This window comes from Phoca vitulina, unplaced genomic scaffold (assembly GCF_004348235.1).
Source record: "Phoca vitulina isolate PV1807 unplaced genomic scaffold, GSC_HSeal_1.0 scaffold8, whole genome shotgun sequence".
NCBI lineage: Eukaryota > Metazoa > Chordata > Mammalia > Carnivora > Phocidae > Phoca > Phoca vitulina.
The window spans coordinates 22,677,069-22,704,118 of record NW_022589711.1 but is presented as its reverse complement, the minus strand read 5'-3'; the positions used below and the strand labels follow the sequence as shown (position 1 = coordinate 22,704,118).

The 27,050-nt window shown below is 33.7% G+C and overlaps 1 protein-coding gene and 1 pseudogene across 15 annotated transcripts in view; both read right to left on the bottom strand.

Moving 5' to 3' along the window:
* Positions 1–27,050, bottom strand: part of EPHA6 (EPH receptor A6) — an 811,402-nt gene that overhangs the window by 294,002 nt on the left and 490,350 nt on the right. For 13 of the 15 annotated variants that reach the window (XR_004299778.1, XM_032406359.1, XM_032406369.1 and 10 more), the window contains one exon: positions 5,488–5,612. The exons of the other annotated variants lie outside the window; for them this stretch is intronic. Coding sequence is in view for 12 of the 13 variants with exons in the window: in XM_032406359.1 (XP_032262250.1) it covers positions 5,488–5,612 (125 nt within the window). In the remaining variant the exon portion in view is untranslated. The remainder of the gene's footprint in view (positions 1–5,487; positions 5,613–27,050) is intronic. 15 annotated transcript variants of the gene reach the window in all.
* LOC116634227 lies at positions 22,352–22,518 on the bottom strand (annotated as a pseudogene).

Here is a 27,050-nt window from a genome sequence, read left to right as displayed (position 1 = left end):
GATACCAGTTGGTAATTAGTGGAGTTGTACAGCACCCTGATGAAATGGGTATGTTTTATCAGTGCCATTTTACAGACGCAAAATGGGCATTGGAGAGTAATGAAGTGTTTGGCCTCAGGGAACCCAGAAAATTAGCATCAGCAGAAAGCACTGACTTTTTTGAGACATCCAATCGTGATGCAAGTACCAGCATTGGCAACCTCTTACTGGCTGTGTGATTTTGATGAAGTTACACACCTTTGTTGTGCTTTAGTTCCCTCATCTGTAAAATGGGAGAGGGATAGTATTTATCTCAAAGCGTTGTTATTAAGATCGAATTATTTGATCCATGAAAAACACTTTTAAAAGTACCTAGCATGTAACTAGCCAACTATTGTTGTCGGTGAATTATTAACCGTGTGCCTTTCTGGGTGCTGGGGATCTGAAAGTAAAGAGGAAATCCCTGCCCTCCTGGACTTACATTCTACTTATTAACAGCACACCCTGTTAGCTGATGGACACATGTGTATGCGTCTTTGTTATGAACAAAGTTCTGGTGTTCTTTCTCTGTTTTGTTTTTTTTTTTTTTCAATTGCTGGGGTAGTTTCACAGTGGCTGGGTGACTTTTCTCAATTTCCTATGAATGAGTTCCGAAGAAAGAGAAGATTTTTACTAATTTATTTAGAATCTGACTGAAAGCAAACAGCGTTTCAGTGTTAGGTACTGACTGAGCATTGGGTGACGACGACAAACAAGAAACGGTCTCCTTTCTTCAGGGGCTCACAGACCAGTGAGAGTCAGACATACACATAAATGACTCTCATCAAGACTAACTTTGAGGGGCGCCTAGGTGGTGCAGTCGGTTAAGCATCTGACTCTTGGTTTTGGCTCAGGTCCTGATCTCAGGGTCATAAGATCAAACCCCGTGTCTGGCTCAGCAGAGTCTGCTGTCTGCCCCTCCTGCTTGTGCTCTCTCTCTCAAATAAATCTTTAAAAGAAAAAGACTAACTTTGATAAATATAATAAAAGAACAAAGAAGCAGGAGAAAGAAAAATGCCTTGGGCAGAGGACAAAAGGAGAGGAAAAATCAAGAATGAGAACAAAAAGAGTAAAGAGAGAGGGAAGAGTAGAAATAAGGAAAGGGCATGTTTGATATTCAATGGAATTTTAGATATTTTGTGACTGCAAGAGGGTTTGCAAATTTTATAGTTGGAGACACAGGGGGTGGAAGCAGATAATGTTTTAGTTTTGCTGAAATAACTTTCTAGACCCAAGATGAAGTTGCTCCTACCTGGGGTGCCACACCAGCAAACTGAATACGATCTTTGTATCCCTGTAAATTCTGTTTGATCAAAAACACAGTATATCCAGTTAGTCAGTCCCCAAATGCCAAGCCAACTCTACACTTCTTTCCTCCTTCCTTCTCACCCCAAATAAGATTAAATATGTGGCCTCAGCCAATCAGATATTTTCAATTTTTCTCTTCTTTGTTCTTAGTCTTTAACCTATAAAAGTTTCCTGCCTTCTGCCCCATTTTGCAGTTCTCTGAGACTGTCCACTTCCTGAAGTGTTAAATAAAGCGTGTCTGTATCACCTAATTTGTCTTTTTTTTTTTTTTTTAACAGTTCCCTCATGAGTAGGCTTTACTTTGTTAGTAAGTAAATATGAAAGAGGATTTTTTTGGTAACATACCTGACTTTCTTCATTATTTTAAGTGCCTTTTCATGTTCAAAGTTTATTCACTTGAGTGTAAAAAAATGAAACACTTTTTGAGTATGAAAAAAGTAACTAAGAATTGGGGGGGTATAATTAACTGAACAGACAATATCTAATTAGTTATAATCAACAAAGAATATGTTTTCTTCTCCATACCCTTCTCATCACACACAGACAGAAGACAACATAGGGTCTTAATTTTTATATATAATTATAATGTGAAGAATACTGTTCCCTGTGGTAAAGTACTTTTTTAAATGTGTGTGCATTTAATTTCAGTAGACATAAATGAAAAACTACAGTTATTTGAGTTATGGGATAACATATCTATAAACTGTATGGATGTAATTTCGAAACAGCTAGAACTAGAGATTATCTTACTAGACCTTTTTTTTTTTACAGATGAAGAAACAGGACTAAGAAAATTAAGATCTGAGCCAAAATTGAGTTTTTGAACACCCAGGGCAGGGCCTTTTTCTAATACTACACATTCCCTGAGAAAAGGTCACTGCTAACAACAGTATGTTATTTGACCTCAGATATTTGTGGACACTTCACATTCTAAGCAGATTAACTTCTTTCCTAATTTACAGAATAATGCTCTTAAGGAGGACATAATAAAACAGCATGAATTCCTGAGAGAATGGTGTAAATATTGATCATTTGTGGGTTAATTATGAGTTAGCAATACAGAGTAACTTTGATTAAAAGGAAATGGAAGGTATAAAATGCCATAAATTAAAGACTGAAGCACCAATATTAAAGACTGAAGAGAACATGAATATTATAATGAGCCTAGGCTTAAAATTCTTTCACAGTTCCCTGAGCACAGAAGTACCTTAGTTAATGGTGCACCACCAGACCCCCTTGGATCACCTTTATCTGCTCCTGCTCCTACCCCCCACCCCATTGTTTGTTTTTTTGACTGTAAAGGCTTGTATCTGGCACCTTCTTTATAGACCTAAACGTGGGTTACTAAAGCCACTGCAGAGAACCAGAAGTGCTGCTGACTTTTTTTTTTTTTTTTTCTGTACACCTCATTAGGACTTGTGGCCAATGATTGCCTGGAGCCAGAGTATGGTAGCTCAGCTTCTTGATCTCCATAGGATGAACTCTGAGATGTAATTTATACTCCAGAGCTCCCGTTGGTCACTCTGAGTTTGACCGGCATTTTCTTCATAGTCCTGCTTCCCCATTCTTTATCGGTTTTCCTAGGAGCTTTTTTAATTAATCACTTGCTTACAAAATCCTCTCAGGGTTTGCTTAAGGGCAACTAGACAGAAGATAAAAAGCAAAGCTATTTTGGATCCATCCCTTCATCCATCCATCCGTATTTATCTATGCTTGCTACTTCCCTCTCTCTTCCTTGCCTCCATCCATGTACTTCAGTCCCCCATGCCACTCCCACTCAACAAGCAACATTGGAGATAGCATGGTGTACACTCTGTTCCAGTCCATATTTCTCTGTATTTATATAATCATATATACATACACATATAGAGTGGGATATTTGCATTCCAAAATTAGGATCATATATTTGTACATATATTTCTTTGTATCTTGCTTTTCTTACTGAACAGTATTTAGGTTCCTAATAAAGAAGGAAATTAGCACTTTAAGAGTTCTATCGTAAGGTGTTAGTTATAAATTTTATAAAAATATTTTCTTGAAAGCAGAAATCATGTTATAGATGCCTATAGGTAAAATGCACAGTTACAGTACGAAGCCATAGTTGGAAACAGTTTTAATCCTATCAGTCATTTTATGCTCGCTCTGAAAGGTTTGATATTCTAACATCGTTGATTAGTTGCTTATACATTATGTATTTATGCATGAAAAGAATGATTTTTATTTAGTTTGTATACAATCCCCATGCTATTGTATACGGGTTCTATGTTATATGCCAAATATTTCCTTAATTCTTTCTTAAATTAAATGATTTCTAATACTGATTTAGTGTGCTTTTCATCTTTAGGTCTGTTTATAAAATTAATCTTTACAACCTATTTGAAGAGTTGATACCTTCATTTCCCTTTTGTAAATGTGAAGTGTGCAACATAGGGAGATTAATTGAGTTTTCTTGGCCACAGGCATAATGAGAGTCACAATCAGAACATGAAATAGGCATCCTTGGCTTCCAGCTCCAGGTTTACTACATGTGTAGTAACTCCATTAGCAAAACTGCCATTTTCTTACAAAATAGACTCCTTCATAACATTACCTATTTTATCATTAAAACACGGAAATTATGTCATTTACCATCTTTCAGGATATTATTGATTTCTAAAATTTTGATTGGATGAATATGGTTCCCTTTTTACAGAATCTGTATGATTTGTCCTTAATTGGAAATATTGCAAGTTATCTTCATCTTCAAACATACGAAGTATAAATGACTATAAAATGAGAATGATTTTCTGTGTACAAAATACAGCCTTCATAAAACATGGAGGAGTATTCTCATTCTGAAAAGTTGCTTGTATATGTGCCCATTGCTTTTTTAAATAATGAGAATTTCTGCATACCTAAAGATCTATCTAGACGAGTAGACAGAAAATATGTGTATTTTGTGACAGCGTGCTAGAGGTTGTAACATTTGAAAGGATAGCTCAACAGGATTTCTGGCACATGCTGGCCTGGCTAATGTGTGGAATCTGTGATCCAATTAAAACTCAGTCAATTTCCCCTTTCTTAGACTATGGAGTTATTCCTGTTGGTTCATAATGACAGTTTTCATTGACTACATAATGCTGAAATTACTAGAGTGTCAAAAATGGATACAGGCAGGCTACTGAGTTACCTCTCCTTTTTCAAACTTGTATTTGCTCAGAAGCAATAGAGTAGAAAAAGATAGACTTCCATTTCTGTTCTTGTCTTGTATTTCTTCAGAGGAAATAAAAATTTATTTGTGATGTTCCTTTGCTTCTAGTCAGTTACAGAAATGCAAGAAGTTCCTTCTTACCGTACTATACAACTAGAAATTGTGTATGATTTTTACTTCATTTTTTTAAATTTAATGTTCCCTTTATCAATATTCCAGAGCAGTAGTTGCACAATGAGACATACCAGACTTGTTACGTGGTCTGTGACAATGTCTACAGGCACAGCATCATAATAGTGAGGAATAAGGGGAAAAAACATAAGGAAGAATGTGGATACAATAAAGATAAGGAAGTATATAATTTGGGGAAAATAGTAGCTGAGAACGATTTTAAAATGACAAAAATGAAAATTAAAATTAAGTTGATTTATTAACCAGATATATCTTGCTAGCTTCTTAAAAAAGTAAAACAGCTGACCTAAATGTAAAGAAAAATTTTAAACCACCAGCTATTTCCATTTATCCCTTAAATCATCCTTTCCAAATTATAGTGAACTGTTAACTTTAAACTCATTGGCAAAAAATATGGGCTACACAAACTCTCTCTTTAGGTTATAGCAATTCCATTTTACCATGTCTTCCGAGTGAATTGTAGAAACAATGTTATGTCAACTAAACTATAAACTAAAGAAGTTACTGCCTCTTACTATATTGGAAAAATCCCTACATTAAGTCATGACAGAAATGAACATCTTGTGTCTTCTACTTTATAATCTGACATAAAACAAAACAAATTAATTAAGAAAGTATAAGCATAATAGTAAATTAGAGAGTTTTCAAAGAAATAGTAGGTATGAAGTTAGGTCAAAGAACAGGTTTTAAAGTAAAATAATATAACAACATGCTCAATATATACATATATACATATATATGTATATGTAGTTTTTTAGGAAGCTCCAAATAAGACCTACTTTCTCATAGTACTTGATCTCGTAGTCCAGAATGGCTCCATTGGAAAAAGCAGGTGCTTGCCATGATAGGGCAATGCTATTTTGGGATGCCCAGTCCTTCCTTACCACACCTATCAGGGAAGGTGCTGAAAGGAAAGAAAATAACTAAGAATTAATTGTCAGGAATCATTCTCCAGAATCCTTTCTTTAATATTTTGTCTCCCAAGGAAAATATAATTCTTGTTGAAGAGGACAGCAATTGTTGATATCAGATTAATAAGAAAGCCTTAGGAGCTACTCTATTTAATCCAAATAAAGTATTAAAATATATTTAGAAACATTACTAGGGAACATAGGAAAAACTCAAATAGTCCAAGAATGAGAGCCAGAACTCATCATCTTAGTCTTTGTTAGTGGAGGACATTTTCCTTTAAACTGGCTTTGGTTTTATGTTATGACATGAAGTACAATACACTTGGATCTTATATTTTATCCAATCTAAGTCTGCTATAGAAAAATACTCTGCAATTACACAAGATCATTTATAGGCTTTTCTTTCTCCTCAAGACTTAGTACTTTATAAAGTCTTAGTACTTTATAAAAGTTTAAATCACAAACTTCTTAACTATAAATTATTGCATATCAACATGAGAATTATTTCTTTTGCATGGTTTCTGTGACATTTGAATAAAATTGAAACATTTAACTTCTGAAGTTTATTTTCAGCATCATGTCTTTTTTCCCCTAGATAAAATTGTTTTAACAACCCAATCCTAACCTAATCTTGCATTAAACTTCCAAAATTTCCCTAGAATATATATATCATAGATTCTTTTCTCTAACAAAATCCCCCTCATTTTAAAGTATTCTAATTTTTAAATACAACAGGTTTTTACATAGAAGTTAAAATTCATTCATAAAAAGAGAAATATAAATGAAATATATTGAGATACCATTTCTTACCAATCAGATTGGCAAAAATCCAAAAATCTGACAGCAGGCTCTGCTGACTAGGCTATAGGGAAAAGCGCTTTAATACATTGTCGGTGGGAATGCAAAATGGTACAACTTTCATGAAGGGAAATTCAACAATTTAAGGCAAATTATATGTTCATTTACACTTGGGCTTTTTGAAATCTATCCCAAAGATACACTGAACACAAAGCGACATATTTACAAGACTACTCACTGAGATTTATTTGTAAAGATTGGAAACAATTTAACTGTTCGTCAAAAAGGGACTGGTTGAAAAACTATGCTACATCCACCATAAAATTATGGCTATCTATAAAAACTATAATGGAGTTTTTTCAGGATATATTTTTAAGTGAAAAAAATAAGGTGGGAAGAATGTATAAAAAACAATGTAAGGATAAACCCAAGAATAGAAAAAATGATAACCATGGATACCTTCAGGGGTAGGAGACAATAGGATGGACACTATAAAATTGCAAGATAGAAGTCTCAGAATCTGCCTTCCCTTGAAAATTTACTTTGGAACCCTGTAAATAGTTAAATGCTTAGAAAACAAAAGAAACCTGTGTATTGAGGCACAGCCTCCAAGAGTAACTACTTAAAACTCTAAAACATAGTAACTTAGCATACATCCTAATGAGATAATTTTACGGATTAAAAGAAAACAACCTGTAAAACTTATTAAACTGTTTTTAGTAATGATATTGTTGTTGGTTATATTAGTATAGTAATTCTGAATCTGTGTATGTTGAGGGTTAAAGCAAATGAGTAATTATTTTGGTGTTATTGAGGACTAGGTCGGTTTGTTTTTTCTATGGGAAATGCGGATATAGATATCAAATCAATGGAGGTATGTAAAAACTCTGTAATGATAAACTCAAATTAGAATTATCATTATGAACTCATAATGTCTTTCCAACGCATTTCCAAAAATCTATTCAAATAAACCAATTGCAGGTGAGAATAGAATTTGAAAAGACTGATTCTCTATGATTATAATACATATACTTTACATTTCTAAGAAAGACTCAGGTATTAAGTTTGGTGTTTTATTTCTAAATGTTCCCTTTATATTGTGGGGATAAAGTATTTCTTAAATTTATGAGAATGACAAGTTTGGTTCTCCTAAGGAAATAAGTACTTTAGAAATTATATTTAAAACTCTTTCTAGCTGTTCAATGAAAGTATTATTGTTGCACTAAAATATATTTCTAAAAATGAGTGATAATTACAGAAGTTGCTAAAAGATAGAAGAGTTTGTTCTATAAGCTAAAACGGAAATAGATAGCATGGTAAATATGAAAAATGCTTAGATGATTCACTATTTAAATTGAGTCATATTCACTACTAAGAAACTACCATTAATAAATTTATCCCTGTTGGAAATTGCATTAATGTTTTTGAATTATAGTATAATAATGTATTAAATGGAGTTTTATGGAAAAATTATAACTTTAAGGTCAATCATACAAATTAGAAGTTGCCTTAAATATATCAATTCATTACAGTTTTTGAAAATGTCCTTTTCATGTATATAATCTTATGGTTAATTTTCAGTTTAATGTACAATGTCATAAAACAATAATATTACCAGTATACTACATCTTGCCACATAATTATTTAGTACTCAAGGTCAAATAGTATAATCCTTGCAAAACTGATAATAAATTCAATTATGGCAGCATATTAGAATGACTATTGATTAACAAATAGGTACTATCTTTTCTATTTCTAATTCTCCACTGGTTAATTAAGAGTAAAGGTACAGATTTTATGAGTCCTCCTCCATAAAATAGAAATAAAGAAAGTCCATTCCCTAACTACCCTGGGAAGTACTACTAACTACACCATTCTCTAACTAATCTAGTTATAGATTCTTCACTTATACATGGACTTCAGGGTCCAAGAACTATATAAACTCTAAAATCTTTTCACTTTTGCACATCCCTTTCATATGTAAATATCCATATTTTACATAGTTGTAAAATATAGATAGTTTTAGATAATTCTGTTTTTTAACCATATATTTGAAATCCTATTCCATATTTTGATATAGTCTTCATAATTATTACTTTGATGGATAAAATATTCAATTATGTTTATGCTTTATCAGATCATTCCTCTAATGTTGAAGTTTCCAGTATTATCCTGTTAGAGTTTTCACACTTTATGCACACATTTTTGATTTTGTTAAATTATTTTACAGAGAAAAGTGCTTTACATAATTTGGATTTTCTGAGCCATACTGTTTATTAATATATTGCTTTTGAAATGAGCCACACAATATACACCAGGCACACATTTTAAATAGTTAATGAGTTAAAGCAGAGGATGTGGCAATTTATAGATCAATATACACCCCAAATGCTGCATTTTCTATTTTCTGAGGAGGCTAGCACCGTATGGAATTTTATTTTAAAATATAGCTTCAATATATGAAACCTCAAGAATTTGTTTCGAATATACTTAATAAATTTGTTTTATTAATAACCCATTTACGTAACATCTGAATTTGGCATATTGTGACAACACTGTATTACCATCAAACTTAAAAGGGAAAACACATTTATTCCTCCACATGAGAAAAACTAATTTTAGAACATAGAGGGCAACTATTGATTTTTACTTCTGATTCTAAAAAGTCAGAGAAGGAAATAAATAGGGAAATAATATCTTCTGGAGTCTGTCAGATCAGAGACTAACTGAAAGACTTGAAGGCTCAAGCAATGTTTCCTGAGTACAGAATTGTATATTCAGTATAGTTTTCAGTAGAATTGTATTTCTGATATACATCCTTTCTTAAATCTTCAAAATCTTAGCTTTGACCTTCAAAATAAATGATTATTGAATAGATTACCACATTTTTGAAAATGGTTTTAATACAAACCTTTCTGATTACTACATTTTCTGAATCTCAAATAGTTTACCAAGAATTACATGGCAAAATACGTACATAGTGGAGTTAGTGAACAAAGGAGATTTTATCCACATTAGGATGAGTGTTATTTTCTAATGCTTATATGGAAATACCTGAAATAATAGTATATTATTCTATTAGTTATTTTGCACCTAACTACGATTTAATTGTGTGTGTGGTTAGGTGAAAAAGAGAGATATAGGGAGAGCAAGCGCATACTCCTACGCACATGTGTTTGTGACAATGAAAATCTTAACAGTGAATGTTAAATAGTAGAATCTTAGTACTAGGATAGACCTTGTAAGTCATTTTTTTAATATTTTAGTTTTGTTTTCAGATTATTTATTGTTACTGTATAGAACTATAATAGATTTTTCTTTTTTTGATTTTTTTATTAACATATAATGTATTATTTGTTTTAGGGGTACAGGTCTGTGATTCATCAGTCTTACACAATTCACAGCACTCACCATAGCAATACCCTCCCCAATGTCCATCACCCAGCCACCCCACCCCTCCCACCCCCTCCACTCCAGCAGCCCTCAGTTTGTTTCCTCAGATTAAGAGTCTCTTATGGTTTGTCTCCCTTGTAAGTCTTTTCATACATTTTTTTCAACAATGCAGAAAATCCCTCAGCATATCCTTGTTTGCTGATTATCCACTTCTTGCTTCAACCGTTGCTGTAAAAAGTACACCACTTCATAAGGCTACCTGTTTCTTTTTGAAAATCTCTAGTTGTTAAAAAATTCTTACATGGAATCATTGTTTTCCTCCTGTAACTTCAACCTTGGTCCTGGTTCTTACCTTTAGCATTAATAGAATTAACTCTTCACTTTTGCTCATCTATCATACTCTTTCTTCTCTCCTTTCTTTTCTCTCTTCTTCCTATCCCTTTTCCTTCCTTCCTCTCTTCTTTCTTCATTTCCTTTTTTAGTGCTTTTCAGTGTGTCTCTCTTTTCTTTATTATTTTCCTTTCTTTTCTTCCCTGTGCTTCTTTTTAGAGAGGTGTGTGTGTGTGCATGTGCGTGTTAGGGGAAATATAATCAATGACATAATGGGATGAAAATAAAATAATAAATAAATAATATACACCGGAAAGTGCAAATCGGAACAGACTTTTAAGACCATGATTTTCCCTTTTTCTTTGCTAATGAACCAATGGGTATAGTTGCAAAGCAAGAACAGGTAAGAGTGCTTCATTCTGCCGATGCTCAAGAAAGGGATATGCTATAATCAATACTGTAATTTTACTTGTGAAGTTCTGTAAATGTGATATTTATCATATTAATTGACATTTTTGAAACCTGAGAGCATACTTCAAACTATTTTTGAATCTATATCTTGTTTTGGAAATGTTTATTAAATATATTGTGCTTTATACAACATAATATAGCCTAACAGTATCTGCCTCATGTGTTTTCTTTTGATGTTTCCCCTGCAATCAGAGTTTAATGGTAATATATATTGTTACCTTCTTTCCCCATGTGGTTGGAATGTGGTTGGAATGTGGTTATGAGCTTGAAATATGCATGTCATACTTATGGCAGAATTGATGCTTTATTTTCTTTCTAATTTCTGTCTTTTTCCTATACCTGGGAATAACACTGCAGAATGCTAAGTCATATGACAGCTGTCATAGGATGAATAATGGCTCACAAATATGTTCACATCGAATCCCCAGAACCTGTGAATGTTCCTCTCTGGTAAAAGAGACTTTGCAGTTCTGATTAAGCTAAGGACTTTGAGATGGAAAGATGATCCTGAATTATCCAGGTGTGCCCCATGTAATCACAAGTGTCATAAGAAGGAGGCAGGAGGTGACTTGTCTGCAGAAGAGAAAGCTGTGAGCCAAAGAACGCAGGCAACCCATAGCAACCAGGAGAGGGAAATAATAAATTCTCGCTGGAGCTTCCAGAAGGAACCAGCCCTCCTGATACCTTTGTTTTATCCCTGTAAGACTCATTTTGGACTTCTGACACCCAGAACAGTAAGATAATAACTATCTGTTCTTGAGATTGTAAATTTGTGTAATATGCTACAGTAACAATAGGAAACTTAACAACGATTCAACTGATTCACTTCAAAAAACCTTAATTTGGGATACACTTATGGTTCTGCAGGGAAAGTGGGTGGGTTTTAAAAAACAAGTTTCTAAGAAAAAAAGTTTCTAAAACAGTGATAAAAAGACATCTATCTATTTAATTACTTTATTCATTTGATATACTGACTAATTTAAAAAAAGTGTTCAATCTGTTTATTTTAAAAACATTTTGAAAAAAATATTTTGTATATTCTGTCCTAAAAATTTTCCTTACTTAACCTACAATTTGTCAGGTTTCTCGCTTCTCGGCCTTTCTTATTAAAAAGGGGAGAGATGTTCCTCTTTCCTTAAGTTATTGGTGACATAGGACTAATTTTTTCCAGTTTTTCCTCAAAATTAAGATTGTTCTATATTTTAAAATGTCCTTAGCTTTGAATTTCAAAGTCTTTGAATTTCAAAAGTCTTTCCCAAAGAAATACTATCATGTAACACAAAGCTTGCTCACTCTACTTCTTCCTACCATGCTGATGTGATGCTGGTAGGTAGCTTGACAAGACTAGTGAAAAATTGTGGAAATATTTGCACTGAAAACTCTCACTACCTGTGGAGGCCACAGTGAAAAATCACTTGATTATAATAATTCAAAGTGGTACAGCACTGTCAGCACTTAATTATATAGAGTAAGACCTGAAGCATTATCTTTAAAGTTCTTTTCAGCATTATCTGTGCCTTTTTAATTTCTATTTTATTAGTCTTATGACTGGCTGATTTAATGTGCTCACTGTTAAGCTTGTCTTTAGGCTGCTATTTATAGTAATTTATATCATACCCTCTACTGACTATTATATCATTCCAGGGATGTTTGAGAAATTGTTTATATGACAAGTGCTATAAAACGCAGTTTCTTTGAACTATAAAGAAAAAAAAAAAATCCCCAAATTAGACCAGTCTGAGATTCTGCTGAACTTATTATTACCTGTCAATTTTCACTAAAAAGATATATGTTGTACCAGTATTTTCTAGGAATTTAGCATATGCTATTCATCAGAATCTCAGAAAGTTGGCTTGGCTCTATAGAAAAATCAGGAATGTGTTCCTTCTCAGCTTAACTTCAAACAATTTCCTTATTCATAACATTTCATTATATAAAAGTCAGGAATCCTGGTTTCTAATAATTTTTCTAGGTAAAAGTACTATTATTTGAACTGTACAATTATATACATTATATATGAAAATTATTTAAGTAGATTTAAAATACAATATTATAGTTATATTTGGAAATGGTTTGTAACTTCTGGGCCCCAGGTGATTCATCAAAAACTTTGTATCAGGGGGCGCCTGGGTGACTCAGTCGGTTGAGTGGCTGGCTCTTGATTTTGGCTGAGGTCAGGATCTTAGAGCCCTGAGACTGAACCCCACATCAGGCTCCACAATCAGCACGGAGTCTGCTGGAGATTCTCTCTCTTCTGCTCCACCCCCCAATAAATAAATAAATAAATAAAATCTTTTAAAAAGTTTGTATCATGTTCCAGGTATAGGAAAAACAATGAGCCCACTTAAATACCATCAAAAAAAAAAAAAAGTGACCAGGAAAGTCATTTATTCATAAACAACTAAAATAATTTTAACTAATATTGTAGAAAGGAAGCACCTAAGTAATAAAACTTGTAAAACATAAATCTTTAAATTAATATAATGAATGGATAAAGTTCTACAAATTTTATTGCTACATTTAAAAACAAAAAATTTGGACACTTGAAAGAACTCCATACAATAGATTTTAATGAAGTTGTTTTAAAAATGATGTAGATCTGAAGGCACGGGAAAATAAGTTTAATGTTTAAAGTGACAAAAACAAGCTATAAATCAGCATGAATCCTATGATTCAAAAAATAATTCTAAATAGCAGATATCTCCACCTTGTATAACTAAATTGTGTGACTACTGTATAACCAAACTGTTTAACTACCAAGACCATGTTGGAAGATCTGCGAATGGACGATGAAGTAAATGATGACCTAGTTTCCCTACCAAATATTAGTTCAGCAATATTAAAAAAAAAAAAAAGGTCATTAGGTGGTGCACCTACCACAAAGATGACCTTCATTCTGAGCCTGATGATGAGAACAAAGAAAAGCAAATAGTTGATATCCCTGTTTGGGACTAAGATTTTTGGAAGTTAACCAAGGGGGCTTTTTGAACTTATTCTGGCTGCAAAATACTTAGACATCAAAGGTTTTCTTGATGTGACATATAAGACTGTTGCCAATATGATTGAGAGGAAAATAAATGAGGAGATCTGCAAGACCTTTGATATCAAAAACAACTGTACTGAAGAAGAGGAAGCCCAGGTAGGCAAAGAGAACCACCAGTACGAAGAGAAGTAGAAGGTTGTGGCTAACACTAACCCTGGAAGGACTCTTCTAAATACTAGTTGAACTGTTCTGTTTAAAACTGTTAACATTAGACAAACAGTAGATACATGCAGCGGCAAATCAATTATATCAGCAGAATACTGTTGCCAGTGCATGCATAGTTTGAGTACAGATTCCAAACCTATGGCTGAGTTTCTTCTAGATCAAAAGCTTTTTTTTTTCCCTTTGCTCTGAATAAAACTGAACCTTGGGCTATTAAAAATATAATGAATATATATGCATATATATGCATAATATATATACATATGCATATATACATTTTTAAATGGAATCACATCTAGCTATCAATAGTGGCTTCTCATGCTAGCCTAGGAAAACTAGATATAATAAGAGAAAAACAGAAACAAATCTAACAATTGACCAATAGTTATTGATTTCTAAATTACATTAACAAATTATATTACCCATAACTTTTGAAACTACTTGAAAAGGAATATAATTTTATTTCAAAAAGCCTAATTAATCTTAGTGATAACTAATGCGATATTCTGAAATTGTTTTCAAAAATATAATTCAAAAGTTGGGGCACCTGCATGGCTCAGTCAGTTAAGTGGCTGCCTTTGGCTCAGGTCATGATCCTAGGATCCAGGATCCGGGGATCAAGCTGCTTTGGGATCCCTGCTCAGTAAGGAGTCTGCTTCTCTCTCTCCTTCTGCCCGTCCCCCACTCGTGCTCTCTCTCACTCTCTCTCAAATAAATAAAATCTTTAAAAGACATATAATTCAAATGTTAATAAATTTCAAAAAGTTAAACCCAAATATGAATAGATTTATAAGCTATGACCATAAAGTAATACATGTAGCTTATGGAGGAGTCATCAAATTTTAGTCTTTCCCTGTATTTTTGTCATCCTTGAATTTATATGATGATACAAAATTGCAGAGGAAGCTAGATGAAAGAACATTGGCTTCCAAAGTATTTTAAACCACAAAGTTTTATGAAAATTAGTTTTAAAAATGTTATAGATTTGCTTGTGGATGTCTCAAGAAGAGAAAAAAATCATTTTCTGTGCTGTTGGACACATAAGGTACATAAACAGACAAGAAAATTTCAGTCCCATTTTGGGGCTGTGAAACAACTCATGGATAACCTTGGGAATTTGAGAAGAAAGATTCACATTTAAGGAATTGTTCGTAATATAAGATAAAATTGCAGCACTTACCTTTTTCCCCTTAAGATAGAACCATGGACTAGCTTAAGACTTCTTTAATGACTTCAGATGGAATTGATTTTAATGTCTGAACTCCTAAAAGATTTACTATTTATTCCTCATTGACTGCCTTTATCATAAGTTCTTGATATTCCTCTTTATAGAATATATAATATATTATACTTCACTTTTCAATTTCTTTTTTTTTTTTTTTTCACTTTTCAATTTCTCATGCTCTTTCACATATATCTCCTAATACACGTTGTAACTTTGTAGGTGCAATTATTCTTATTTTAAAAGTGAGGACAAAAAAATAAAAAAATAAAAATAAATAAATAAAAAAGTGGGGACAGGGGCGCCTGGGTGGCTCAGTCGGTTAAGCGTCTGCCTTCGGCTCGGGTCATGATCCAGGGGTCCTGGGATCGAGCCCCACGTCGGGCTCCCTGCTCAGTGGGGAGTCTGCTTCTTCCTCTCCCTCTGCCCCTTCCCCTGCTTGTGGTCTCTCTTCCTCTCTCTCTCTCTCAAATAAATAAATTTTAAAAGTGAGGACATAGGCTCAAACAGGAAGCAACTCACAGTTACGTAAAATGTAAGGAGCAGACTCCAGACTAAGCCTGGTACTTGTGGAGTGTACCTCAGTGATTTCAGGTTTTCAGGATCTGAGCCTCCCATAGGACCTAGTACAGTGCCATACAAACACATCAGATACCTTTTATGTGAATATCTTTCATTCAAAACTTGTTTAAATCTTTTTTCAAGGCTTATCAGACAGTTGTTCCTGCCTTCTGTGTTTTTGTTCTATAAATCCCTGATGGTATCAAAGGAGCACTGTTCAATTGATTCATATACTCCATGCATATGACAATTATTTTATGAGAGTACATTAATGTAAAAAAATATATATAACATATAATAATACCATGTAATAATACCAGAATATAAGTAAAGATGCAAAGTGCTAGGAGTTTGAACATATGGTGTGGATTAAAACGGATATGCTATAATTTAATTGTATAATATCCAATTGTATAACATCCAATTGTAAAAATGCATCTTGGATTAGTTTTTTGAATTTTCAATATTTTCCATTATTTAACTGTCTTATTTGAAAAAAAAAGTATTCAGATTGAGCAATGAAAGCAAAACCAAAATATTCTGAGTTATTTGATTATTGATTGAGAGTGCTCCCAAGATCAACTGCTTTTTCACTAATTCTAAAGGCATCTTCCTCATCCCTGTACCTGCTCCACCCCAAACTGTGCTCTCACTTTCCCTAGCCACAGTTTAACACATCTTGATCAGTAAAATTCTGCTAGATTCCATACATATTGTAGGCTAAAACCCTAAAATTCTATGTTTTCTATAAAGTCTAGATGTAAAATATTTAAAAAGCTGTGTTTGGGATTTCTTTTCTGTCTTACTTTTTGAAAGTGAGCGCTATATTCACACGTTTGGGGTGTGTGTGTTGTGTGTGTGTGTGTGTGTGTGTGTGTGTGTGTGTATTTCCAGAAGCTATGCAAAGGGAGAAAGTACTCATACTGCCGGCCACTTGAGGGAATGTTGAATGATCCTGTCACAACTGAGTCAGTAGGATGCAAGTGTATTCCTGCCAAGTCACCAGAAATGGAACGTTAAAACTGCTTTTGTTCTCTCATTAAAGAAATAATGTGATGCAACAGCAGATTCATTGGCATTGTTTCTGGTTGAAGCCAAGAGGAATAAATCTTGATTCTTCCTTGATGGAGGTAGTCTTTGTTAGGACAAGTAGCAAGGTGCTCCCACAGCTGCTTTGAAACATTCATGACTTCCTGAGGATATGGGTGATTTTGTTCCCATCATTGATCAAATAGCAGAGTAAATCACTGACGTAAAATAACACCTGGCTGAGCTCTGTGTTTTCCTCTCATTTTCTCTAGTTAGTAATTGTTGTTTAAAAATCACTGGCTGCATGAGGAGGAAAAGCCTGTGTTTTCTCGTACTGGCTGCTAGCTCGTAATTTCTACATCATGTTCTTTCTCACAGTACCTTCAAAGGCATTCAATGCATATTATACTTTTTCTCCTCGATTTTTGTGATTACTTCCTTAACAAGCCAAATGGCATTGCTCCATATATATTACAGAAGTTAATAGTATTTCAAAGATTTTGTAAACAAAATAGTTGATTATTATTAATAATGAATAATACAAATCTTTGCCACATTTTTATACTTCATTTGAAATGTAATGTGATAAGCTAAATAATCTTGTTTTTTTTTCTAAATTCTATTTATAGGGAAAGAAGTATGTCAATAAAAATCAGTTTCTTTTGGTTTATACATTTGCAAGGTGAGTTTATGTAACCAACTAGTATTTTTGTTAGCATTAACTTACAATTAATGGTACAGTATATATGAAACATACATAAAATGTAATATTAATTTCAAAAACTAAGTATTGAAATTCAGCAACATGTAATTTCTGAATATTAAAATTATATTAGGTAAGTGTGGGCAAAATGATGGATAACAAAAGAGGAAAGCCTGATGTTGAAATGTTGACATTCAGCAGGCACACGTTATGGTGGCCATATCAATGGTTTGCCGCCAACAGTCTTCTATCTGGTTGATGCCTATGCCACAATATTTTAAAGTATTTTGAGGGTCATCCTGAATGTGTGTACTATTGTCTTTAATAATTTTAGAGTTATGTCACTCTAATTCTCATTGTGGTCTTCTGCTTTGACTTAGAGATCAATTTCAATTGATGGGCAGGTTTTTTTTTTCATTTGTGTATATTTCTCTTCATATTTGTAGCCTTTAGTTGCATAATTTTGCCTGCTTCTTAGGGAAACTAAATCTTTGCTCAAAGAGAAGTAGCCTATCAGGCAAAAATTGGCCCATATCATAAATCCACTAAGAAATGACCCCTGTTTGCTGGACAGTTTTCCCCAGACACCCACAATGATGTTTCCTTGCCTGAAGCTGTGTTTCAGAAAAACCTGAGTATAATTTGCTCAGATCACTTTCCTTACCTCAGTCACGATCTCCCCACATGTTAGGTTGCTGTACTACCCTCAACACTTCATACACTAGTCCTCCCTCATCCATGGTTTCACTTTCTGTGGCTTCAGTCACCTGTGGTCAGCTATGGTCCAGAAACAGACGGTCCTCCTGACGTGCTGTTAGAAGGTCAGCAGTAGCCTAAGGCTGTGTGTCACAAGCCTAGTCATTCTCCTTATCACATAGCCATTTTATCATCTCATATCATCACAAGAAGGGTAAATATAGTACAATAAAATATTTTGAGAGAGAGCACACATTCACATACCTTTCATTACAGTATATTGTTATAACTCTTCTATTTTATTATTACTGTTAATCTCTTACTGTGCCTAATTTAGAAATTAAACTTTATCACAAGTATGTACATATAGGAAAAAACAGAATATCTGCGCTTTCAGGCAGTCCACCAACTGTGCACAAGGGCTCCTTTTTCTCCACATCCTCACCAACACTTGTTATTTCTTATGTTTTTTATTTTAGCCATTCTGACAGGTGTGAGGTGATATCTCATTGTGGTTTTGATTTGCATTTCTCTGATGATTAGTGATAATTGAGCATCTTTTCATCTGTCTGTTGCCCATCTGTATGTCTTCTCTGGAAAAATGTCTATTAAGGTCTTTTGCCCATTTTTTAACAGGACTGTTTTTTGGTTTTTGCTTTTTTTTTTTTTTTTTTTTTTGGTGTTGAGTTGTATTAGTTCTTTATATGTTTGGAAATTAGTTCCTTATAGGATATATCATTTGTAAATATCTTCTCCCATTCCATAGGTTGCCTTTTTATTTTGTTGATAGTTTCCTTTGCTGTACAAAAGCTTTTATTTTGGTGTAGTCCCAATAGCTCAATTATGGTTTTGTTTCCTTTGCCTATGGAGACATATCTAGAAAATGTTGCTATGGTTGATGTCAAAAATATTATTGCCTATGTTTCTTCTAGGAGTTTTATGGTTTCAGGTGTCACATTTAGAAGACCACCAGAATCACTAGAGAAAAAAAGTTAGCACCAAAATAAGAAATCACCTAAAGACATTGTCACAAAACTATACTATCTCTCATGTATTCTAAGAGCCCATTTATCTTTTCTAAAAATTATTTGTTTTCCCATAAGTACCCTTATCTCCCTCCTTTTCCCTTCAGGATGTGTGATAAGCCTCAAATTCTAACCTCCTTGAGACATGTTTTTGTGAACTTCTATGTATGTGCATGACTAAAATCTGTCTTTTCTCTTGGTAATCTGCCTTTTGTCAGTTTGATGTGTAGTCCCCCAAACAATAAGCAAAAGAGGTAGAGAAAAATATTTTCCTTTCTGACAGTTTCAAAGCAATGGGCAATGGCCTCAAAGATAGTAGTATAATTGTGGATGGTATTTTTGGCTTAAAATTTTCATGAGACTGACTGAAATGCTTATACATATCAACGTACCATCTTATGGTAATGTATAAGGGAAGTTTACTTTTTTTTTAAAGATTTTATTTATTTATTTGAGAGAGAGAATGAGAGAGAGAGAGCACAAGAGAGGGAGGAGGGTCAGAGAGAGAAGCAGACCCCCTGCTGAGCAGGGAGCCCAATGCGGGACTCGATCCTGGGACTCCAGGATCATGACCTGAGCCGAAGGCAGTCGCTTAACCAACTGAGCCACCCAGGCGCCCAAGGGAAGTTTAGATAAAGGGAAATTTGTAAGGAATTAGAGGGAACTCCACAGGGCACACAGTTCAGAGGGCAAAGATCTATAGACAGTGGATCATCAAAATAAACCTGGGTCTAAATTTCTTACCTCTTTTTTTTATGGTTAGTCCCTTTAGAGTTTTCCTGCTTAGGTACATACTATGTCTCTTATTATAGACTTTTTTATAACACCTTTTTGTGATGGGAGTATATTTAAATAGGTATATCTAGAATTATTAGGATATATGCAATCTTGATATGCATCTATGTTGGAATTTTGGAAGAAAGCCTATGGTTTCACAAACATATTGGTAGAGACTTTGTCCAAATGTAACTTTTCACGTGCCTTTGTCAAGAGTCCACACAAAATCATTCAGATAAGACCCTTAATTATAATCCTTAAAAATCCCTCTTGGCTTCCTATGTGTAATTGCCTCCACATCAAGAGATGTCAATTTTTATGATGATGTAAGAGGTAATGTTAGATTTTGAGAAGACTGAGAAATATATGGTGTGCTGGAACCAGTTCTCATCTGCTTGCCAGAACCTGCTGTGCCCATCTTTTCACTATTCAACATTCAAACACTGTCAATCAGTTCCTTCCTTCCTTCCTTTTCTTCTTGCCCAGAAGAGCCAGTTTTTAAACACTAGCATATTACTGGTCATAACTCAGTTTACCAAATTTGGGGGGGGGGTGTAACATTGTTCTTCAAGACGTTAACAGATGTGCCATGAAGAAGGTATTTTATTTATCATCAAATAAATTTGGAATATGCTAGATTAAATAAAGTTATTGTAAATATCCAAAAAAAAAGGAGATAATGTGATATTTCTCTCATTTAATGTTATCTAAAATGAAAATTTTTTACTGGCACCATGTTCATAAAATATCAGAATGCTACAATACTACTTTTGGAAACAAAGTTAGCCTAACCTTTGAAAAATTTATTCTGTTGACTTTGGCTCAAGAATTTGTATTGATTACTGCCCTATTGCTGGCATGTATTGGAAAGATTGTAAAGTGTCTTAAGTTTCTGAAGCAAAACTGGGTTTCTTCTTCACTGAGATATCCTCTTCACTGAAAAAGCTACAGCTACAAATGAATAAGGATAGAGGTAGAATCAGGAGAGTCTTAGGACAGGCTAACACAGTGCTGTGATTAAACACATGGGCTTTGGAGCCAGGCTGCTTGGCTTTGAATCTCAGTTCTGCTACTCACTTGTCATGTGACTGATCAATTTACTTAACCTCTCTGTTTCTTCATTTTTTCTTCTAAAAATTGGAAATAATAATATCAATTACTGAGGGTTGTTGTGAGGATTACATATGTTATTTCATTTGAAACACTTAAAATAATTCCTGACACATTGCAAGAATTTAAAATTGTCTATTATTATTGTTGTAGACAAAAGAAAAGAGCAATTTCTTAATAAATCCTATAAAAGATTTTGTAATAGTCAATATCACAAATCTAGGAAAACCTAACGTATCCCACATGCTAAAAAGCCATGAGGGAAACAACTTGTTTCTTTATGTATGAAAAAGTTTTGGCAAACATCTTCCAAAGGATACTTACTAAATTTGAATGTCTTTGGTAAATGCTACCTTGGGAATACTTTTTCTGAAAATTTCATGTTTAAGATTTTAGTAAAAGATTTTGTAATTAAGTACATTTTTTGGAACATTGGATTTTTTAAAAAGACAAAAAGTTTCCTTATTAAAGATATTATCAGAGCTTTTAATGTGTTATTCTGCTTTGTAAGTAGTGAAGGTCATGTTGTATGCACCTTTCCTTAATTCAATTGATCAAGGGAAAGCTTTTTTGAAAAGCATGTCAAGGACTAATTTTGCATAGAAATATGTTTGGGAACAGGTGATCTAGATGATAAGTCCAGGAAATTGAAACATTTATTCAAACTAATATACCTTCTTGGGATTTTCCAGGATCATATTGATTGTATATCAATGAACATACATAAATTTCATGTTCTCCATTGGTACTTGATGAATTGAAAACACCAGGTTAGAAATCATGACAGTATGCTAGAATCTTATTTTTAGGGCATGTGTTTTCAGTGAACAATTTCAATAATATGAATTTGGCATTTTACTTGTTTTAATTCTACAAGTACATATTAACCAAATATGGGTAATATCCTTCTTCCAGTGTTTCTGGATGTGTCCAGTACATGTCAGTTTTTTGGTGTAAGATAAATAAATCCCACAACAGAGGCACAATTACCTCTTGTCCAGAGACATTTCATGTCAATGTCTCTATTAAAATAAAAATTTCACATCATTTATACAGAGAGATCATCATAAAAATATTAATGAATCCACACTTTATTCCCTACATCTACATATTGAGGTCCTAATTAATCTTTCAATACCATAGAATAAACTCCTACCTCTGGGTCTGACCATTAAGTAAATTACTGATTAAATGAAACACTGGTGGGACTCCTGGGTTGCTCATTCAGTTAAGTGACTGACTCTTAGTTTCCCTCAGGTCATGATCTCAGGTTCCCTGTCCAGCTCCCCGCTCAGTGGGGAGTCTGCTTCTCTCCCTCTCCCTCAGCCCCTCTGCCCTGCTCACATGCTCGCTCTCTCTTTCTCTCTAAAACAAATAAATAGATCTTAAAAAAATAATAAATGCATCAATGTTGTCCTATGACCACAAAAATTAATGTGGTGCTTCCCTTTGAATCAGATGATACCTTATTTCCTAAAAGGGTGTGGTTGAACAGATGGTTGTTTAGCAAACTTTTAATTAGCAATAATCGCGCCTCGGATAAACCTCATTGGCTACGATACTGCCACTGCGCAAAGCTAGCAAACTTTTAAATCTTCAGGACATGAGTAGGTGACTTTTGTTTACCTTAACTGCTATTACTTTCTGCATACATATATCAGTAGAAAACAATACTGTCTATCTCTTCAAGGAATACAAAAACTAAAGCTAGAAGCACAGATACTAAAATTGAAACTAGATGGAATCTATAGGACTTCTGGTTGAAAATGATCCAATTCATGTTTCCCTGTTTGTTTTATTTTCATGATAACAAAAACTATAGTATATTTGACTGATTTCATCCTCATAAAGTTTTTTTTGTACACACCTCAGTTGTTGATCCATCTTTGTATGAACCATCAGGTGGTTGACTGTATGACTGGCACAGATCACTAAAGTTAAAAATGCTTTAGTTATTTGAAAGAGCACATCAATTGAGCACTACTGTGTTTGCCCAAGTCAGGGTGGATCCTAATTGCTTTGACAAATTTCCTGCTGGGAAATTGATCTTCAAAGATTTCTTAATGCCTTTTTTTTTTAACCCATTTACTTCATTTTAAAACTTCAAAGTCTCCCCTTCTATTAATTATCACATATACTAGAAAACACAAAGAACAAAATGCTATGTTTTATTTATCTAAGCAGGGCATCTAAACACTAAGTTACAGCAAAGATTGGAACTTATTGAAGCAAAGGTCATCTTCTGTCAAACAAAACCCATAAGAGGCTTTTCTTTTAGTAGAGAATTCATGAATATTTTATCTGAACATTTCCATGAACTTGCTGTAAAAGCTATGTTTCTTGGCATTTACTGAGGATGTCAAAATCAGTTACTGTAATTTAAATATTTTGCTAAGATGTTTATCAGATTCCCATTTAAAACATGCTTATTTTCCATATAATAGTTATCTAAAACAAACATTTCTAAATAGTTATTAACATTATAGACCTTTATATTATATAAAATCAAATTCTGCTTTCTTGTATTTGTACATAAATATTATTCTTATTTTAATATAAATCTGAGAGTCTACTAGAAAAATAACAATAAAACTATGAGTGACAGAATTTCTCTACAAATGCTTCCAATGTTTAAGCAGTCTCTTGGGCTCCACATGGTGAAAGGATCTTAAATTGGTCAACCAAAAAATAACCATAGTTCATAGCCTACTAAAGTTTTAAATTTAATTAGGCATGATTATTTGATGTTTCAGAATACTTGTAACATTTCCAAGTCTTAGCAAAATGTTGCATTTGCGTACAATATACACATCAGCAAAACCTCTAAACCTGATAGCATTCTCATTTGCTGAAAAACAGAAATTATTTTTGAGTACTCACATGATTGTTCTCATGAAGAAGACATAGGAATTGAGTGAATATAAGATGTCTATCTCTTTAATTTGGCTATTCCATAAATGTGTTGTGGCCTACTTAATAGGGGTGAATAATGTAGAATTCTTAAAAGTCAAATCTGGAATTAGATTTCCTTAACTTTGAATTCTGGCTCAGCAGCTTAACTCTTGGCAATTCACTTATTTTCTCAGCACCTCATTTTCTCATCTATAAACTAATATTATTAGCATTTATCTAATAGGGTTGGTGTAGGAAATTTAAGAAGATAATCTGCACAAAATAACTAGATCAGTACTTGGGATATAATAGGCATCAATAGTAAATAAATAGGCTATTATTTTTATTATGCTAACAAGTCTTTTCAGAAAACTTTATATTAAATAGCTGTATTTTGAGGAAAAAAATTATGTATTTTATTTACCTCAAATGCTTTCGGGTATATTTCCATTAGAAAATTTTTTTTGTTTATTTTGATGTGGCAAATATTAGCTAATTAAAATATCTATATTATGGGAGGATTGGAAAGTGTTGAAAATTAATAGAATTCCTAGTCATAGTAAAACCAAAAGTCTAAAATTAATAATAAAGTTCAGTAAGAAAATGCCACAATCTTGAAAGGGCAACTGATTAAATTGAAGAGAAAAAAGTACCTATGTGAAGAGGAACTTGCCTGTATAATCATGAATAAAATAAAACTCTGCTAAAAAAAACCTAATACATCTTTGAAATTACAATAAGTTATGAAGTAGATTGTTGTTTTAATGATGGGAAATTTCAGATAGTACATTTAAAAAGGAAATTTAAAATTTTTCATTATTACAATATTACCAAGGTGGATATTTTGTTACATAAATCAACTGGACTTATTTCCTTATTATGGATTCTCAGACAGGTTATACTTTTTAAGTATTCTGTGACTAAATCATTAGAGTTTTTATATTTGATCCACTTCGTAGTTGAAATGTGTAAGTACTTTTTTTCTTTTAAAAGTATATGGGTAGGGGCGCCTGGGTGGCTCAGTCGTTAAGCATCTGCCTTCGGCTCAGGTCATGATCCCGGGGTCCTGGGATCGAGTCCCACATCAGGCTCCCTGCTCAGCGGGAAGCCTGCTTCTCCCTTTCCCACTCCCCCTGCTTGTGTTCCTGCTCTCGCTATCTCTCTCACTGTAAAATAAATTAAAAAAATCTTTAAAAAAAAAAAAAAAGTATATGGGTAAACATTGAATATCTCAGATTCTTTTCATTTCCTTCACATAAGAAATGCAACTTGTCTGGGCATAAAAGTCTGTCATGATATTTCCCCCTCAATACCTAGTGTCCTTAACTGTGAGCACAATTTTATGCACATAAGTACATGTGCATATGCACTTCTCAAAGTAGTCAGTGATAGCAGAAAATAAAGAAGTTCATATTCTGAACTTATAGAATTTATTCTGATTATAGGTCTGACTATGTCAACAACGTTTTTTTCCTATCACAAAACCCTTAAGATACATATATTTTTAAATCCTTATATTGAAGAAAAAAAAAATATATATATAGGACCAAAACATGTTTCCAGATCATATCTAGACAATATAAATGAAGAAGTTCTCAATGCCTTGATCAGGTATTAAATTTTGGGATGACTCTTTCAGGTTTATCTTCAACTACAGCTTCTTCTTTGTTCTTCTGGATACTTCCTAAGGGGCATCAATGTGCTAAAATTCCTCTCGATCTTCCCATGATCTTGTCTCACTGATTTAATTACTTTTCTATTCCCCAAAATGCTGAATGGCATTTTTCTTCTTACTTCTTGACTTTCTGATGGAGTACAAATCTCTCAATGGATGTCCCCAAAAAAGTGCACCCAGGAGTGCAGAAATGATTCTCCAATGTTCTGATTCAGGTCTTGCATTTCTGAATCAAAATTAAAATAGTGGGCTTGGTTCTGCATGTAAGGAGCTTGGAAGTCATCACTCCATCTCAATAACAAGTAAAAATCTGAACAGACTGAAAAACCAACAACTCCTCTTAGATCTTTAAAAGAGGTGAGATCATAAGGCAAACCTCTGCCTCAAAGCTGGAGAGACAGATAGGCAAATACAAGGAATCATGGCTTCCCAGAACAGAGACTCATGAATGGAAACTGCTATGGGAACCAGTGCTGGGGAAGGAAAATATGAGCTATAACTGATAAACTGCTAGTGGATTACTATGGACAAGTCTGAAAGTTAAAAACTCCATGGGGCCTCAGTCATAAGAGAACAACTGTAATTTGTAAGTTTTATCTCCAAGCGCTTGACCAGGTTCTTAAAATTAATATTGGAGGAAAATTCCCTCACACTTTAGGCAGGAGTAGGAGAAAAGGAACTATTTAGAAATGTGTCAAAGCACTCTTTTCTTCGTAATAAAACCTGCCCTAAAGGTAAACTAGTTAACCATAACTTAACTGGCTGGAGTATATCAAAACCTAATTGACCTGGGGAAGGGAAATACCCAACTCCAGCTCACTGTAGGAATCCTGTTCCACTTAAAGGAGGAGAAAAAAAAAACTGAGAAACACTTGTGAAGTTCACAGTCCAGAGGTATAGCCTCACTGAAAGACTCAGATTTAATCATAGGACTATGGAGTGCTTCCTCTCCCCTCATACCTCACCACTACATTACTAAAAGCTTATTTACAATAGTTTCTTAGACTTAGTACATCATGTCCACTATTAAGAAAAAAAATTACAAGGCTTGTCAAAAGACAAAAAAAAAAAGAAAAAAAACAACTGTGAAGAGACCGAACAAGCATTAAAATTAGACATGTCAGGGATGTTAGAATTATCAGACCAGGAATTTAAGACAAATATGATTAATATGCTAAGAACTTTATTTTTTTTTATTTTATTTTTTTTTAAGATTTTATTTATTTGCGAGAGAGAGAATGAGAGACAGAGAGCACGAGAGGGAGGAGGGTCAGAGAGAGAAGCAGAGTCCCTGCTGAGCAGGGAACCCGATGTGGGACTCGATCCCGGGACTCCAGGATCATGACCTGAGCCGAAGGCAGTTGCTTAACCAACTGAGCCACCCAGGCGCCCCTATGCTAAGAACTTTAATGGCTAAATTAGACAGCATGTGAGAAGAGCTGGGCAATGTAAGTAGAGAGATGGAAATCTTAAGAATGAACCAAAAAGAAATACTAGAGAGAAAAAACACTATCACAGAAATAAAGAATGCCTTTGATGGGCTT